The 19,292-nt window shown below is 39.5% G+C and overlaps 1 protein-coding gene across 1 annotated transcript; it reads left to right on the top strand.

Moving 5' to 3' along the window:
* Nucleotides 1-1,478: 1,478 nt before the first annotated feature.
* cript (cysteine-rich PDZ-binding protein) lies at nt 1,479-12,729 on the top strand. Its single transcript, XM_085360902.1, has 5 exons — nt 1,479-1,582; nt 1,831-1,896; nt 8,459-8,513; nt 8,664-8,767; nt 12,411-12,729. Exons 1-5 carry the CDS (start codon nt 1,567-1,569, stop codon nt 12,473-12,475), a joined length of 306 nt encoding a protein of 101 aa, XP_085217028.1. The 5' UTR covers nt 1,479-1,566; the 3' UTR covers nt 12,476-12,729.
* Nucleotides 12,730-19,292: the final 6,563 nt, after the last annotated feature.

Below are 19,292 nucleotides of genomic sequence, written 5' to 3'. Positions count from 1 at the left end.
GCATTTAGTATACATTTATTGCTGCCACAGTGAAACTAGAAAGCTTTCATCCAATACCATGGCACTACATATAACAGTAAATCAACACAAGACTAATTAAAGTACAAGTGTGCAAAAATGGCAAAAAACAGTGCAACACCAGATAGAGCAGAACCATACAGAAACGAGATGGTGCAATAATGACATTGTGTTGTGCAAAAAGACTTTAGCATTGTGCAATAAGTACTTGAGGTAATGGAATGTATAAAGGTGTGTGTCTGCCAGTCTAGTCTCTGAGTTTTCAGGAGTCTGACAGCTTGGAGGAAGAAACTGTTTCGCAGTTTGGCAGTGAGGGCGTGAATGCTCCGGTGTCTCTTGCCAGAAAGTAGGTTGGTGAAGAGTGTGTGTGAGAGGTGTGTGGGGTCCTCCACAATGCTGGTAGGTTTGTGGATGCAGTAGGTTCAATAAGTGTCTGTGATGGAGGAAAGAGAGGCTCCAATGATCTTTTCTCACTTTGTGCTGTATGGTCTTGCGATCTAACACGGTGCTGTTTCCATACCAGACAGTGATGCAGCTGCTCAGGATGCTCTCGACACTCCCTCTGTAGTAGGTGGTGAGAATGGCTGGTGGGAGATGGGCTTTTCTCATCTTTCACATGTGAGACCTGGGCCAATGCAATCGGTCCAGTGTAATTCAATTCAAAGTGACAAAGTAGTCATTGAGACTTTTGTGTTTTTATATTTGTGTAGAACATTTTCTAATCCATTTTCAGATCTCTCAGCTGCTCCCTTTATGGGTCTGTGGATCATCTGCCTCCATCTCATCCTACCACTACCCTGCTCATCTGTCACACCAACCCTCTCCATATCCTCCTTTACTACATCCATAAATCACCGTTCATTTTATTATTATTGTGGATTTTGTTTTAAGCCCCTTTTACCTCAGATTTATTTTGGTTGAAAACAAATTGTATGTTTGTGGTATACTTGTTTGAACACAATCCTTTATTTAATCAGTTTCCCCATTTAATCAGAACATGTGAACACTGTCACATGTAGCTAGATGTGAACTATTATTTATCAGTGAGAGCCATTCTTTTTCTACTTTCACTGCTATAACGTTATTCTGACAGCAAATAGAAAAACGAGATTCTTCAGTGTTCTTTAAACTGTCTCTGCCTGACTGCTACAGTCGCCTACTGTTTGTAAGCTTTAAAAGTTATTTTTATTATTATTTATTGGATTTAATTATTTCACACGTATTTCACGTTATATTTCACACGTTATATTCACACGTGTGAAATAATGCAGCAGCAAACTTTTAATTTTTAAAGAAAACTTAGAGGTTTTCGTCCACTTTACAGATGAACAAGGGAAACTGCAACCAATTACAAAACGGGTTACTTGGACCCTCGCCGAAGGGCAGTACAACTAACCAATGGCATCTGAGATTTGAAATCTAGGCTTTGACCAATCAATCGCTTGCGAGCTGCACGGAAACGGAAGTAACGACCGGAAGTTTACATTAACAGAGAAAGCTAAACGCAGCTAACGCTTCAGCTTCTATTTTAACAAACAAAAAAGGACAATGGTTTGTGAAAAGTGTAGGTATCTCGCCATTCTTCTATCATTTAATTTATTTTAGATCTTCAATTCTAATGTCTTTTTTCCCGTTAAGAGAAGCTCGATGATCCTTAGAAAGCTGGCTAACGCTATGTGATGCTAACTGTTGTTATTACTGTCCTCACTGTTGCTTTGGTTGAGGAAAACATACCTTCACCTTCTAGGCTTATTTCCTTTAAATCCACTGCGCTGTTTTTGTTACATATGCTGGGTTGCTTTTTATCTCCAGGTGAGAAGAAGCTCGGTAAGGTCATCACTCCTGACACCTGGAAGGATGGAGCCCGGAATACAACAGGTGAACAGAGTAAAATCTGGATTTGTTTCAGTTCAATGGCATAATGTCACCAGTGTGCAAGGGCTGCTGGAAGTTTTGGAAGATTAAATAGAAAGATCACAATTAAAAACAACAGAAAATATATAGATAATACAACGGGGAGGGGGAAATTAAGCTTTTAAACCAAAATCTGAAATAGCGTTCAGTTAGTGTGTGATTTCTCTTGGTTTTTTGTACATTCTTAGGAGCATTGACTTAAAATATTAAAAATAAATCATTATATACTAAGTGACTCAAGGAAAGTAGTTTAAATACGTTCATGAACATGAATTTGGGGCTTTTAATGATTTCTTTAACCTTGTTGCTTTTATAGGGTGGAATAATTGTACAGCACAAATCTTGAATGACTTAAAACAAACAAAAGAAAAACAACAATAAGGTTTGTGGCGTAATTCTGGCTGCTTATTTGATTCCATCCACTTTATGCAATCTACCAGTATCACTGGCAGCATGATGCTACCACCAGTCCTTTGCAGTATAAAAGTCACTTCACCGTGGAAATGAACAGTGGTGTTCGAAAAATTTCTAGTTCATGACCAATCTTGTGCCTTGGTGATTCCTCGTTTCCATCCTCATTCAAACCTTGGCAAAGTGCTAGCATATGTAAGTAGTTTGTATTTACATAGAGTTGTTTGAACTGACGATTTTGGAGTCCACAGTGGTTTAAAATTGCTCCAAGAAAAGTACCTAATTTGTGTAAATCTACAGTTCTGTTTCTTAGATCTTCACAGAGTTCCTTTGACTTTCCCATTGTTCTGAGTATTGATGACTCCAATGAGTGCTGTAAAACAAATTATTTTTGTGTTAGCAAAGCGAAACTACCAGTTGTAGTCAATCATGATCACTAAGGAGAAGTTAAGAGGTTTTGGCCTTGTCAGGTTAAAATACACCGTAGAACATTCAGCACCATTTATTGAAAAACTTCTGCGTGTATATTTTTGATCCTGTATGTATACTTTTGACCCGGTGTGGATTAGAGAAAATCCAAACCTGTTTTTTTGTTTTTGTTTTTTAAAGTCATTCAAGATGTGTTCTGTACAATTATACCCTTGGAAAAGGAACAGTTGAAAGAAATAATTTGAAGTCCAAACTTACTATTACTATTATTCAGAATGTACATACATTTACTTTGGGGATGATCTGATATTCTCTTTTCTTTTCTTTTAAACCGGTGATATTAACTCAAGATTATAAACCTACAATCATCTCTGACTTGCATATCTACAGGGCTTTTATCTGCAGTTTATGGAGGACATGGAGTGTAACATAACATACCAGCAGACCAAATCACAAACGTCCATACAAGATTGCCGAACAACCAAGGCATTTATTTACAATCAATTTACAGTAATAAAGTAAACAGAAAACCCCCCACTTATTTTTATTGCTAAAAAAGAAAAGAAGCACTAAGTTACATGTCAAAGCCTACGCAAAGACAAAGCCTACACTCCCTGTCTGGCCACAAAAGCTTCTGCTAACATACAGGTGAATTTAACCAAACACAACAGAACAGTGCAGGTCCCACAGGTTTGCCACAGTTCAACTCCCAAGATCACTATAAGTAATCCTGAATCAACATGCATGTCTTAGCTCGGTAACTAAATGGAAAGGGGCACTTACTGCTGGAGCTAATTACATGGAATTTTGCAAACAAGCATAATCCCGTTCAGCTCTGGCGTGAGGTGTGAGAGAACTGCAACAAAGACAGGCAAGAGCAGCTTTCTTTCATGAAGTGGCCAAACGACCGGAGGGCATAGCAGACACATAGAGAACTCCACTGATGTATCATGAGATTAGAAAGTAAATTTCTTTTAAATGGTTGAATATGTTTTAAACATTTATACACGTTATAACGTGACTTTGTGAACTTTAAAGGTTCTCATTTTGGTCCAATTTTTAGAATTTTACTTTTAAAGTTAACATTTACTAAATTCTTACCACTAGATGACACTCTTTAACCATTAATTGTTTATGTAAGTGCTGAAGTGAGAAACAAGGAAATACCAGGTTTGCCCTGAGATTAGTGTGGTACAATGGTTAGCAGTGTCACCGTACTACAAGAAGGTTCTGGGTTCAAACTTCTTCTGGGAGCTGATGTGTCTTCCACAGAATGATAACATGCTTGTTAGGTTGACTATAAATCAGTTGTAGATGTGGAATTGAGAGTGAAAAACTGTCTCTCTCTGGTGGCTGTGTCTGCTGTACCGTGTATGCCATGCTATGACAGTTGGATAAGTGGTTAGGAAAACACTGATAGATGGCCTGAGATCTGCCAGTTATGACGGGCTAATCACACAGAGCAAATGTGTTGTTATTCTAAGGTGAACTGAGCCTAAGCACTGAGGACTCGATGAAGGCTATAACTATAAGGCTATAACCTTTTGTTTTGTTTTTTTTGTAAATATTTTTATTGAAAAAAGAAAACAACACAGTATTTGCAGTTACGGAAATACAATTAACCGATACTTATATATATCTGCGAGAGGTTTGCTTAGCATAGGGGATCTAGCCTTAGGACCCTTAGGGCCCAGGCAGGAATCGAACTTGTGATCCTCTGCTCCAAAGGCGTGTAGTCTAACCACTATGCTGTCCAGCTGCTCGCTCTCTCGCTCTCTCTCTCTCTCTCTCTATATATATATATATATATATATATATATATATATATATATATATATATATATATATATATATATATATATATATATACATACATACATACATACATACATACATACATACATACATACATACATACATACATACATACATACATCCATCCATCCATCCATCCATCCATCCATCCATCTTCATCCGCTTTATCCGGGGCCGGGTCGCGGGGGCAGCAGCCTAAGCAAAGAGGCCCAGACCTCCCTCTCCCCAGCCACCTCCTCCAGCTTATCCGGGGAATACCAAGGCGTTCCCAGGCCAGCCGAGAGATATAATCTCTCCAGCGTGTCCTGGGTCTGCCCCGGGGCCTCCTCCCGGTGGGACATGCCTGGAACACCTCACCCAGGAGGCACCCAGGGGGCATCCTTGTCAGATGCCCAAACCACCTCAGCTGGCTCCTTTCGATGTGGAGGAGCAGCGGCTCTACTCTGAGCCCCTCCCGGATGGCCGAACTTCTCACCCTATCTCTAAGGGAGAGGCCAGCCACCCTTCGGAGGAAGCTCATTTCTGCCGCTTGTATCCGCGATCTCGTTCTTTCGGTCACTACCCACAGCTCGTGGCCATAGGTGAGGGTAGGGACGTAGATCGACCGGTAAATTGAGAGCTTCGCTTTTACACTCAGTTCCCTCTTCACCATGACGGACCGGTGCAGCGTCTGCATTACTGCAGCTGCAGCCCCAATCCGTCTGTCGATCTCTGGCTCCCTTCTCCCATCACTCGCGAACAAGACCCCGAGATACTTGAACTCCTCCACTTGGGGCAGGAACTCATCCCCATATATATATATATATATATATATATATATATATAGTTTTTACAGGAGTTTAACAGTATAATAAAGGGTTGCCACTTGTGGAAAAATTTGGCTGTGCAACCTCTCGACGTATATTTAATTTTTTCAAGTTTTAAGAAAAACATAACGTCTTTAAGCCACCGGGAAATTGTAGGATACTTAACAGACTTCCAACGTCTCGCTAATAGGGATGTGAAGGCTATAATATCCTTTTGTGTAGAATCAAGTGTAAGTGATTGCTCGGCTATTACCGTTAGAGGGACACACAGCTGGCGAAATAATGTTTGAGAAGATTTCAGCTCTTTTTGAGGAAAATGGTCTGGAAATGAAGCGTGTCTGTATACTTGTGACAGATGGGGCTCCATCCATGGCAGGAAAAGTGAGTGGTCAGCAAAATATTTATTTTAATTTGAAAGGAATTATCAAAATGGTGTTTTTTTTTTATTATTAGTATTTCAAATGTGCAAAAAAAATAGTTTAGTTATAGCTCCCTTTTTTTTTAAATGGACCTTTTGGTGTGCATTTGTGAGAGGTCACCAGATTTACAGGGGAAAAAGTTTGTGTGGGTTTGAAATTGATCATGATCTGCTGCTTACTGGCTGCAAAAAAAGTATCTGGCCCAGATAAATTCCTCGGTTTGAAAATCTGGCCCAACTAACTTCTTAGTTGAATAGCCATGCATTATAAGAATACATAACTGATTTGACCTCACTTTCATGTTAAAGTTTCCAAAACCATCCAAGCCTCAAGCAGGCTGCTGTAACCCTGTTGTTGAATTCGTATTTGCCGAACCACGCGGGAATGAGGAAGACCGTACCCTCGCTATAGCCTGTTCACAAGACTCCTCATGTATTTGAATTCCAAGTCTCCTTCCCATGTACACTTAAGCTTAACGTTAGAGTGGTTACTAAAAGACAGGATAGTATCATAGAGTTTCGAAATGGTTCCTCTGTGATGAGGAATAAATGATAACGTAGTTTCCCACTGCTGTTCTGGAGGTAAAGAGGGGAAATTTGGGAAACTCTTGGCAACAAAATTTCAAATTTGAAAATGGCAAAACAAATGGGTAATAGGGAGATCGTAACGAGAAGACAAATTGGGAAAATTATCGATAACACCATCCACATATAAATGTTTGAACTGTTTTATACCCTTGTCACACCACACTGAGAATGTTGAGTCCAAGAGTGAAGGGGGAAACAAATAGTTGTCGCTTAGAGGACCCGAGGAAGATAGCATTACAAAATTAAAGTGCCGTCTAAACTGAAACCAGATTTTGAGTGTGTTAAGAACCACCTGATTATCAGTATACAGAGAGGGTTTTACGGATAAAGAGGAATAGAGCAAGGCTGGTATAGAAGAGCCCTTACATGATGATAGCTCCAATTTACACCACGAGGAACCAGAAGATTTTAGCCAGTAGCAAAGTTTATGGATGTAAGCTGCCCAGTAGTAGGCTAGAAAATTAGGTAATGCAAATCCTCCACTAAATCTGCATCGTTTTAGAAACCCTAGGTGGCTTCCCTCCCCAAATGAAAGAACCAATAATCTTGTCCAGTGAAACAAAGGCTATAACTTTTAATGTAAAGCTACTCTCAAGAACACATCTTATTAGCATCTGTTACTGGTAATTACAGAAAAAACATGAAAGGAAAGAATAAAGATTTTTACCCACTTAGCTGATATCAATCATTGGTCTATGAGAACAGTTAACTGAGATCCAGTGCTTTCTGGTTTGTATAACCTTTCTCTTCATATTTGAAGTGGGCAATAAACTGTACATTAATCAATCAGTGTCCCTGTTGCACGGGCTAGACATTTTTTTTTTGGCCAGACACCATGCACTATAAGTAACATTAGGCAGTTAGCACATGGCAGACATTACCAATGACCTAGCTCATCTTTCCAGTGCAAAAGCACAGAAGCACAAAGAAAAATGTCAGTTCAGCATAATTTATCCCTTTACTATAACCCTGCAGTCCTGTAAAAACTAACACCCATACTGTAGGAATTAAGAGGGTAGGTAGCATTCAGGGACTGATAATCAAATCCATTTAGTTTTGGTTTGATCATCAGCAAGTGTGAGCATCTCTATAAAAGCATAGGTTTTAGCAGTTTGCTTGTCTGGAGCATTCAGGTGTATTTTAACATGATGCCAAGGAAGAAAGATGTCAGCAATGATCTTAGAGAAGCATTTGTTGCTGTTCATCAGTCTGTTTATAGTTTGCTCATTCTACAGTGATTAAAAATTATTATAAAGTGGAAAACTTTCAATCTTCCCAGGAATGAATGTGCCTGCAAATTCACACAAGACCAGAAGAAAGCCTCTTTTCTCTAACACAAACATGGCAGCACAGCTTAGGTTTGCCAAGTTGCATCTGAACAAACCAAAAGACTTTTGGAGCAAGGTTCTTTGCACAGAAGAGATCGGAATAGCCATAATGCGTAACACTGTGCATGGAGAAAATCAAACACAACTTGTCAGCACAAACACGATGGGGAAGGAGTTATGATCTGGGGTTGTTTTGCAGCCACAGGACCTGGTCACCTTGCAGTCATTGAGTTGATCATAGACTTATCTGTGAGGCCCTCTGTCCAACAGCTAAAATCTGGCTGATGCAACAGGACAATGATCCCAAGAGCAGCAGCGAATCTACAGCTGAATGTCTGAAAAGTAAAACAATCAAGGTTTTGCAATGGCCCAGTCAAAGTCCAGACCTCTACCTAATGGAAATGCCACTATGCATAAACACATGCCTGAATCATGTTGTTCACTTAGGTTTTTATACACAATTTATCCATTTCTGCTTAGTTTTTGTTCAAGGAAAAAAATCACACAGTGTAAGATGTGTTGTTGTTCATCTGATGTTGTTTTTGAAGTTTTTATTTATGTCCTGATCTGCAAAAGCTTAGAACTGATAGATGGGGCACTTTCTTTTCACAAGTGTAGGCTGAGTGGTGATACAGGACTACCGGCCTGCACAGAAGCTTTTTTTGTGGTTTTAATGTGATGTTACTTTAATGATGATGTTTGATTGGATCCTTTCTGCTTTTTCCAATCAGAGAGTGGTGGGCGCAAACTAAATGAGAATAAGATGTTGACTTCTAAGAAAGCCAGGTGAGCGCCATCAGCGTCTCTATTTTCACATAGAAGACCTACATACTTTCTCGCATGAAAATCACCATTTTAACTTGCTAATTCATTACAGCCATGGCGCTAACTTTACTGCATCTGTAGTTATGTGTCTATAATTCTTTCCCATGGCAGGTTCGACCCTTACAGCAAGTCCGGCTTTGCTATCTGCAGGATCTGCAAGAGCTCAGTTCATCAGGCTGGATCACACTACTGCCAGGGCTGTGCATACAAGAAAGGTACAAAGTCGCACTGCTTACCATGCAGGAATGCTACTGTGGGTCCAAAACTTGAATGCATTTATTGCTTTCAGCAGATTCTAACAAAACTGCCTCTCTGCATGATACACAGATCAATACACAGATGTTCTTTGTAAACATTATACTTGTAGTCTTGCTTTTCTTCACAGCTTTAAGCTCTGAAAACCGTTAAGCAACTGCTTCTGACACATCTACTTATTTTTCTTTTTTTGTCTTTAAATTGAGGCAAAAATGCTCAGATTAGGATGTGGCAATAGCTGGGAATGTGAGAGGACTCTGACCTGCGGTGGGCTTTTCCCCCTCTTTAATCTATTTTATATCTACTAAAGGTCTTGGACTAGATCTTTGTTCTTGAGTCAGTCAGATCAATGAACAGTCCCTCTTCCGTAGTTCTGAAGTCAGCATTTGCCTGAGTGGTCTAAGATTTAATCTTTCAAGAAGATTAGTTTAACAGTTCAAAGGTAGCATGGCTGACAGTGCTAGCTGTTTACATTAGATAATACAAATGACATTACGTCTCAAAAGGTATAGATATGTTGATCTTCATGTTACTTACATGGTCCAGTGTGGCTACAGGTAATCAGGCCAGATAAAGAAGCAAGGGGCAAATATAATAACAAATACAAAGGATGAGTAGGGCAAAGTACAGTGCATGACAGCTTCATTCCCACGTGGTTCGGCAAATACGAATTCAACAACAGGGTTACAAAAGAACAGCCTGCTTGAGGCTTGGATGTTTTTGTAAACTTTAACATGAAAGTGAGGTCAAAACAGTTATGTATTCCTATAATGCATGGCTATTCAACTAAGAAGTTAGTTGGGCCAGATTTTCAAACCGAGGAATTTATCTGGGGCAGATACTTTTTAGCAGCCAGTAAGCAGCAGATCATGATCAATTTCAAACCCACACAACTGTATTGAAAAACATGTAATTTTTTATTCCTTTTTCCCCTGTAAATCTGGTGACCTCTCACAAATGCACACCAAAAGGTCCATTAAAAAAAAAAAAAAAGGGAGCTATAACTAAACTATTTTTTTGCACATTTGAAATACTAATAATAAAAAAAAAAAATTTTGATAATTCCCTTTCAAATTAAAATAAATATTTTGCTGACCACTCACTTTTCCTGCCATGGATGGAGCCCCATCTGTCACAAGTAGGGCTGGGCGATCTGACCCAAAATTCATATCTCGATATTTTTTAGCTGGATGGCGATATAAGATATATATCTCGATTTTTTTTTTTTTAAAGCCACAAGTTAAGAACAAAAAGAGAGTTCTTAGTCACACTGTGTCCCAGATGTCACACGGGCACTTTTATTTACATACAGCGTAGATGTACATGAAGAAATTACTCAAAAATAAATTATCAGCATTTATTAAATAATCATGGTCCATAAATAAAAGAAAACAATGTTGTTTTTGTGCATAACAAAAAGCTCACAATTGTGCAGTCAAAATGTAAACTAATAGACGCTGAGCATAATAACAAAGAGACAGATTTCACAGCTGCACCACGTCTCTGAACAGGTGCCATTTGTGGTCCTTATACACACACAGTACGTATCACTCCGCGAGGCTCCTCCTCGGTAGCCGTAATCCTCCGACAATCCATCAAGCGGTGCAGCTCCGTAGCTTAGCAAAGTCATATTAAAAAATTTTTTGACAGATTGCTGAGCGCTGTGTACCACATAAAATCGGTTCGCGGTCAGTAAGCACAACCAGAATTCATACATAAGGTGCACTGTCGATTTTTGAGAAAATGAAAGGATTTTAGGCCGTGCAGCCCCTCCGGGCTGCATGTCTTTAGCGCGGTTAGCTCGTTAGCGCTGTTAGCTCGCTAACACGTTGACGCCGCCCAGCCCCACGCACGGTAACTCGCTAACGGAGATTTTCCGCTGTGTTCAGTGAAGGAGAGGCGAGTCCGAGTAACGTTGCGTAGAGACAAAAGTGGACGAAAGAGAGGCAAACCTGCGGCTCCACAAGTATAATTATAACGTAACATAGACTATATCGATATAAACGATATTGTCACATCTTGTATCTCGTATGAAAATATATCGATATTTTTAAAAAAACTCGATATATCGCCCAGCCCTAGTCACAAGTATACAGACACGCTTCATTTCCAGACCATTTTCCTCAAAAAGAGCTGAAATCTTCTCAAACATTATTTCGCCAGCTGTGTGTCCCTCTAACGGTAATAGCCGAGCAATTTTGCATCCAAAAACCAGACATATATGCACAACTGTGCAATATCAGTTCTGTCTGTGAACCCATATCCTGCTATAGACATTACATCAGTTTTCTTCAGGTCATCTAACAGCATTTCAAACTTGTCTGACACCAGAACTTAAACTCTACGAATATTTGAACTGTCTGACAGGGGTACGCTTTTAATAGCAGATGTCACACTTTAGTTTTTTCGTCACTTATCACCGCATCCACCACAGCCAGCATGCAGTATTTCACGGTTTCAGAATCTGTGAAAGGCCTTTTCTTCTTCGCCAAGAACCAAACACGAAGGGAAGCTGCTGCAGCTCTCTCTTGGGCTGTACAGGACCCTCACCATGGTAGTACAACTCCGGTTGTAAGATTATTAAACTCGCAATTAAACTTTGCAGCCCTCTCCTGAGATTGCTCTGGAAAGTTTGTGTAGAAAGTCTAGTGTTTGTCATTGTGGTGCCTTCGTACGTACTGCAACACACTCACTGCAAATTAAACAAATAGGTTTGGCATTTGGATTTGGCGGTAAAATGAATAAGTATTTGTCAGTCCAGGCAGGGTTAAACCGACAGTTTTCATTGTCAATTTTACACTTTTGGACTGAGAAAGACATGCTGTTGTCACATCATACATGATAGTTTAATATGTTTATATCATGGTGTATTGTGGGTTAAATATTGCTAGGCTACTAGGAGTGTTGCATTCACAGTCTACACTACACTGTAGGAATTTTTAATTTTTTTAAATTAATTAATTAATTAATTTTTTGCGTTTTCTCTGTGTTTCTGCCAGGACCACAGGCAGGGCCACTCGCTGGTTGATTCTGGGCCGCCATTTGAATAGGCTTGTTATAATGCCTTGGAGAAGTTGTGCTTTTGACCTTCTGTTTTGGCTATCGGTCATTTCATCAGATGCCTCACATTTTCCTGGGGAAAAAAACTTTGAGGAAATATGCACTTCTTCATCAGAATTATGCAAAATTTTAGGTCTCTACTGTCATTTCTTATTTGCCTGCCCTTTGTGCTTTTTCTGTCATTGAACAGGGAAAATTGGAGAAAAACATGCTTTCGGCAGGACATTAAGAACTCGCTAGAGAAACAATAATGCTCCCAGATTTTCCACCAGATGCCTTTTGGAGTCTGGAACCCTGAGCTGGGGCATATTGCAGATAAAAGGACCTCTGGTCTTCCTCAGGAATTGATGTGATCAAAAAGCATAGTTACAGGAGAGTTAATATTTAACTTAAACTCATCAGTTTGATAGACGGAGCTGATGCTGCTGTTTTCTGTTCACAGTTCAGTTCTGCTGCCCCAAAGAGGCCAAAAACCTCTGATAAAATAATGATGCTTGCTTAAACCATTTTTGCATTGTTCTTTTCTCTCTCTGTTGTGTCCAGGAATCTGTGCAATGTGTGGAAAGAAGGTTTTGGACACCAAGAACTACAAACAGACGTCTGTGTAACTGCATGCTGATCAGGGAGAGGCTCCACACGTGAATAACGGACTGAAAGAGAGGTGGCTTTGTTTGCTGGAGCTGTTACAGTGGCCATACGCAGGCCATCTCTAAATACACCACCCGTTATCGCTTGTTTCTGCAGTCAGCACTCTCAGACTTTTCCTGTATTTTAAATTCAGTTCTTTCCTTTTCAAGATGTTAATTTCTGTATGTAATATATGCCGTGTTGCTTTTGTTATGTGAAATAAAGCTTCCACTACGAGGACATCTGACCGGGTCGTTTTGTCTCCTTGCCTTCAGACATAGTGTTTAAATTTAGCCCGTGACGCACATTTGTCTCATATGCCTGAAATAATCAGTTTATTCTGACATAATCATATTTGGAAACGGTCAGGTGTGACCCCTCTGCCCCCCCCCATCCCCTCAACTGCTTTCAGAAAAAGAGGTTAGAGTTCATAAGCTCATAAGTTGATATTTAAAGGGCTCGCTCTCCCCCAGGCCTTTAGCAACATGTGCACATTTTTTTAACGTGTCCTTATTAATTTATACTGCCGGTCAACAAGATACAAACGGCCTTAGTTTCTGGGTAATCTACAGCAGGTAACTCTCAGATATGACTGATGTAAATGAGTCAGCTGTTCATAGCTATGTTTAGCAGAGCTTTAAAATACAAAAAATATTATCAAGAGACAGTTATATCATTCTGGACAGGGGAAATGTTTTAACAAATCCATGTTATTCGTTTAACTAAACCCAGGCTAAATGTATATATTCATAAGATTAAGTTAAATAAGTCGCATACTCGTACCTGGGTGATTTGGTGTGCCACTTTGTGTCTCAGTATGGAGACACAAAGTGGCTCTAGCTTTTAAAAAGTCTGGATGCATTCGTATTTTAACCCAGAGGTGATTACCAGACAAAACAACCGCTAAAAAGGAGAATATGTGAATGAGCAAGTTTGCTGCTCCTCCTGGCACAACGTTCCCATTTATCTGGGCTTGTGACGCCCTGAGGGTGGATTTGTATCCAATCCTACTCTCAAACCAGGGAGCTTTCATGTGTAAGATGAATCCATTAACCACTACACAAAGGACCCACATACAGTACATGCTATTTACTACTGCAAAATGAAAAAACAGTGTCCTGTCCATTCCCATATTTTTTAAATATATGAACAAACTGGAACTGCCAATTACACTTTAAAAAGAGAAGATTTCCCTCGTTTTATTGTGTTCGAGGCCTTGCTGGATGTGGCTCGTTATCATTTATCATATGTTGACATTCAAAGAGAAAACAAGAGAGAATATGGAAACATACCAACTGTTGGGGACTTTAGCAGCATGGCTGTAGTGGCAGAGCATCAGTCATTGGGTCACCGTCAGAGCAGAACCGAGGACATCTGGTTCACCTCACTTTACTGTCTCAGGGAGAGTAGCACAATCACAAAGTCACTTATGTGCACCGATTCGCTTACACTAGTACATACGGTGTCCACAAAACAGAGATTATGAACTAGGATCCGCAGTCAACCTGTTAAACTCCTATTTAAAACTATACTTTAATATAATATATATCAGTCATACACCTATAAACAGGCCCAAGTTTAGAGTCTATACAATACAATCAAAGCCAAAAAGCCTGCTTTAAACTACATCAGGAACCGGCCTGGGGAATGACAATGATCACAGACAAGCCTATTCATGAGTTTGAGGCAGACTGTAAGACCATATAAGTAATGAACTCTCTTCCACAGGTGCTACTGTGTATTTAAGAAAGGGACAAAGCTTCATAACACAGTAATAACTGAAGAGCGTTTATAAGTCCAAATCAGCTGAGTTGCTCACAAATATCTCTCATTCATATATTAATAAGAAAATAGGTTTATACTAGATAAGAATTTATTTAACTTTGGCAACTTATAGCACAACTAAAAATATTTTCAGTGTTTCTAGGCTACTTATTGCCATTACTTTACTTGGGAACATGCAAATAAATATGGTATATGCTGCAAATACTGCATTTAATATACACCAACCTTAAGGCCGCCTATGTTATCCTGGCAATATTCTTTCATGCTAATAAAAAACTGACTTTAACTACTAATGATGACATAGGCCATGATAATTAACACCCATCTATAATAATATTGATAAAAAATACAATAAATGTGCCGACTTTATATTCAGCTTTAGCTTAGCTTTAGCTTAGCAACAGGGTCAAATTCTGACAAGCCACCTATCTAAGGTTAAAAACCCCCCCCCAAAAAACCGATATAAGCCCTGATCAATCCTCTCTACATATTAATGAAGCAGCCAATGTTCTACCTTGTGCATAATTACGCACCCCTTTCCTATTGGTGACGCAGGCACTATCGATCCTGAAGCTGCCTATTTAACATGGGCGAGCAGCTGGAAGCATCGGACACGACCTGGGCTCCTGAAGGCTGCAGTCACCGGTGAGTCTTGCTTACTTCTTCTTATAGACAGATTTCTGGGCACTAAAAACTTTACTTTTCTTTCTCTAGTGTTTAGACCTGTGTTGGTGCAGAAACAGGGTCAAGGCTATTGTTAAGACTAAATAAGCAGTGGCGTGTCCAGCGGGGTGGCCTGGGAGGGCAGACTGGCCACCCCAGGTGCCACCACAAAGGCAAAACAATAAAATTCAATCAAATATCAAATGTACGATTATGTTTTAACGGTGAAGCTCAGATATCCGAGTGTAAGTGAATGCAGCATCGGCTTCTGCGCTATGTGCATCACGTTAGCAAAGGTAGGAGAGCCAAGCACGAAAGACAGCACTGCAGGAAACAATTTTTCGGTGAAAGAAAATGAGGACAGAATAAATGTAAGTAATATTAAGTTTGTTGAGTTTAGTAAACTTCGGTGAAATTAGAATACCAAAGAAAAAATAACACTTAAAGAATTATTGCAGCCGTGGATTATATCAGACAGTAGGCTACTGAGGGCAGCTAACATAAGAGTTATGAGTTATAAGATATAATCTAAGTCGTAACATTGCTGTATGGAGCTGCAGATTTGGTTGCAGGTTAACATAGCTGGACTGGCCATCGGGCATACCGGGCATATGCCCGGTGACTTATTTTTTATTTTTATTTTTGTAATGGCATGAACAATGAGAGGTGGTGGATTGGCCAGATGCAGGTCGATGTGTAAAAAGAACTCAGTTGTTTGGTGGTGGCTATGACGGGGCTTCCACAGAGGCCAGCAGGTGGATGAGGGAAGGGGAGGCAGGAGGAGAGCCCCGAGGCAGCCGCCGAGTGTCAGCTGAACTGAACTTCAGGTAAGAAGTTATGACCTGCAGTCTATCTGGGTCAGATATAAACCAAGTTTAGGTGGAGTTTATTTTCGTTGTGCTGACTTTTTACCGTCAGTTACAATAACTCGTACTGCGTTCTAGCCAGCTTGATGGAGTTTTTATACAGTACAGCTGGGTGGGTGCTATGATGTTACTGATAGTGAACTTTATTTTATTCATAAGGTTCGTTAGTAGAGTTGCCAACGGCTCCTTAAAAAAAATGGAATGGTCCCTCATTCAGAGAAAATATTATGCCTTTCCTATTGAGCTGAGAAGAGACGCAGTTTGTCCCGTACTCTCGCTATAATGAAAAAAAGACACAAAGCTGGATTTATTCTGTCGTTACGCTGCACAGCTGCCTCTTCTTCTCTCATTCTCTCCCCCTGCCTCTCCTGTTGCTACTTCAATCATGAAACTGATCAGTGATCAGCTGATCGGCTTTTCTCTCTTGTTTGTTTATCGCCCACTTTGCGCCAGAAAGAGGAAACCAGCAGATGTCGCGCTAAACAACAGCTGCACGTTTAAGCTTGATCAGCTGTTGTTAGAATTTATTTAATATTAATTTCTAGTATCAGTTGATGTTTGCTGGAGCCACAGCTGCAAAAAAGCTGCTGGTCATGATATGGTTTGGTTATCTGGTGAGAGGGAAACATGAAGATGAAACCAGGAGATGTCCTTACTGAATCATCAGAGCTGAACAGGTGATGGAGAAACAGGTTTACCTTTTAGTTCACATGAATGAGTTGAAGGGAAGTTATGAACTGTTTCTGAGAGACAAATAACACCAGGATCCTTTTCTAAGCAGCTGACAGCTGGTAACTGTGCAGGGGCGAGTCTAGCAAAGTGTTGCCAGGGGGGCAGGTAGGGCATTAACAGGGAGAGGGGGGCACAAAGAAATACTTTTCTTTCTTATTCTCATTTAAAATATCTCGCTTTTATTAAATAATTATCTAAATCTTTCAACCAAAGTTTTTATCTGATGTAAAATGTATAGAAATCATACATATACCAACAAGACTGTACATCACTGTCACAACAGGGTTTGTTTTCAGTCAAAGTCTTTATGGCTTTAATACCTGGTGGGCCGGTCTCTAGTCAAAATGCCCGATTTTCTGTCCCAGTCCAGTCCTGCAGGTTAATACTGGCAGTGTCACCATGCCAGCTGACTGTATTTCATCATCAGCCAGTGTTGTTCTTTATACATCAATATTACCAAAGTTTACCATAAGGCAGCATAGAAAGTATTTACTTGCTTTCAGGTTTTATTCAAATGTTAGTCTTTTCAGTTGTTTCCCCACTTTTTTCCTGTTTCCAAATCAAACACCAGTTTGTGAGAATATCTTCTTTTTTTAACAGGCACATAAAGTTTTACATTGGCATTGGCTAATTTGTCAATTGTTTGTTACAAATGTTCATATTTTAATATTCAAAAATGTTTTTGCCCAAAACATATGTGCACAACATGTCAGTAAAAATACTATGCAAATATTGATGTCCTTGACTGCTGAATAAACACTGACTGATTGTATCTCTTGTACTTTATCAACGCAGTATCTAAAAACTTTGCACCGTAGTGGTTAAAATCTCATTCTAATAAGAGTTAAAAGTGCATTCGGTTGTTAGGTTTATAGGGTTATTGAATTATGGTTAACGGTTGGTAGAATTTTTTTTAAACATTATCTGCCAATTACATCTGCCACCCTTCTCCAAATCTGTGCCCCTACCTGGCCCCCCCAACAAAAATTTTCTAGACGCGCCACTGTAAATAAGTACTAGCTTCTATTTTGTCCCTGAGATTTATTTCCCCAGCATAAAGTAGTGTTGGTGTTAGCAGTGGTAGCTTAGAGATGGCAAACCTACAATAAAAAGTAACATGGATTAACAACTCTGTGCACTGGGATGGTGTAGATTGTGAGCACAGAATCTCCTCACCAGGTTTCGTTTTGTTTCTGTAGTTTTCCGAGTGAGAGCCTGTGCTAAAGCTAGCTGTGCACCACTTCTTAGTTACCTCTTTTAGTTCTACAGAAATTTTTTTGTTTGTCCCATCTGCTCCAAGTAGCCCCGTTAGAGGTGCGCTTTGCCCCCTGTGGTCCGAGTCTTCCCGGTCAGCCGTTAGACTCTGTTCCTGCTACTCTTAGCGAACCTTTAGCTTCCGCTTGGTTGCTACTGCAAAGACTTACTGCTGATGTAGAAATTTAAATCTTTCATTACTAAATCACTTGACTTAGTTTTACTTCTAACTATGAAAGAATGTGAGGAGAATCCAGCTAAGGTGACACAGTGACCATTACAGATGTGTCTGAAGCCACAAGGCCCGCCCATAATGCCTAGGCTGCCGCCAATGCTGAAAATTCCCACCACAGTACCCAAATGTGCAATGAGAACAGAGACAGGGACAGTGCAGGGAAGTGCTCACATGCATTTAGCGTGTGAACGATAAATTAATTTTTTTATAATCTGACATTCTTAGCTCTCTCCCTAAACAAAAACAGTGAGTGCAACGTTAAAACTCAGTCCTATAAGTTATTATTTTATCCACAGTAACTTTAAGAATATTTGAGTATACATCTGTTAGCTGGTGCAACTCCTTCTGATTCACAGGTTTCTTATATGACTTATAAAACTGTCTTCCAAAAGTTTTACCCATTTAGTAGGAGTTTCTCTATCTGTACTACACTGCTATTTTCTTTTAGGTCTTTTAGTTTTCCTTACAATCCACAAGCCTGTTGCATAGCTTGTAGCTTTTTGGGTGAATATGACTGTATATAAAAATATCTGCAGGAAAACTAGACCCTTGAAAATAATTAAAATAACTGAAACAGTTTTGTGAACTTGGAAAAATTAAATATAGTAAAAAAAAAATGTAGAGGACGTTTTAGTATTTGTTAGTTTGGTAAAATTTTACCACAATTTCCCTGATGAAGTTTTGAGGGATATGTTTATTGACAATCTGGATATCTACAAGACTGTGAGACAACTGCTTTAAAAAAAGGCGTGTTTTTATTTTTATTTTTTTTAAAAAGCAATATTTTAATAAATTCTATTTCTGACATGCACCCTCCAAACTAAAAGTTAACATTTTCAAACAATAAAAACTAAATTGAAACAAAAAACCTGCTCTGCACTTAAAAAAAGCAAGACTAAATCAAAATAAAGTTATTAGTCCAATCAGTGTCAAACAATGGTCTGAGTTTTACATGAGTTCACAGTTGTGTGCACAGAGAAAAGGGCTCAACAGAGAGCTTTAGCGGACTTGAGTACTTAGAGTGAGAGTGGAGGATGTGTGCTTGCCTGGCCTGACAGGCTGTTGTTAGGCAGTTGTTAACAAAATCTAATATCCAGTGACATATGTAGTTTGACCACCACCTTATTTGGAATGATAGCGTTGTTGCTGAGCTGTAGTCAACAAAGAGCAGAGAGATATAACTCATTTGGCTTCATTTTTCCCATTTGTCTAGTGTGTTGGGTGTTTGCTTCTGAAGATTCTTGAAAGGTCTTGTGAATTGTG

This window comes from Diplotaxodon limnothrissa, linkage group LG8 (assembly GCF_057381915.1).
Source record: "Diplotaxodon limnothrissa isolate DT_005_m linkage group LG8, D_limnothrissa_male_GT1.1, whole genome shotgun sequence".
Classification (NCBI taxonomy): domain Eukaryota; kingdom Metazoa; phylum Chordata; class Actinopteri; order Cichliformes; family Cichlidae; genus Diplotaxodon; species Diplotaxodon limnothrissa.
The sequence above is the reverse complement of the archived record's forward strand: the minus strand, read 5'-3'. Positions and strand labels throughout refer to the sequence as shown.

Excerpts from the sequence above, each read along its gene's own strand:
- cript (XM_085360902.1), top strand. Across the intron at positions 8,514-8,663 it reads TTGACTTCTAAGAAAGCCAG|GTTCGACCCTTACAGCAAGT; the intron begins GTGAGCGCCATC and ends TTCCCATGGCAG. Across the intron at positions 8,768-12,410 it reads GGGCTGTGCATACAAGAAAG|GAATCTGTGCAATGTGTGGA; the intron begins GTACAAAGTCGC and ends TGTTGTGTCCAG.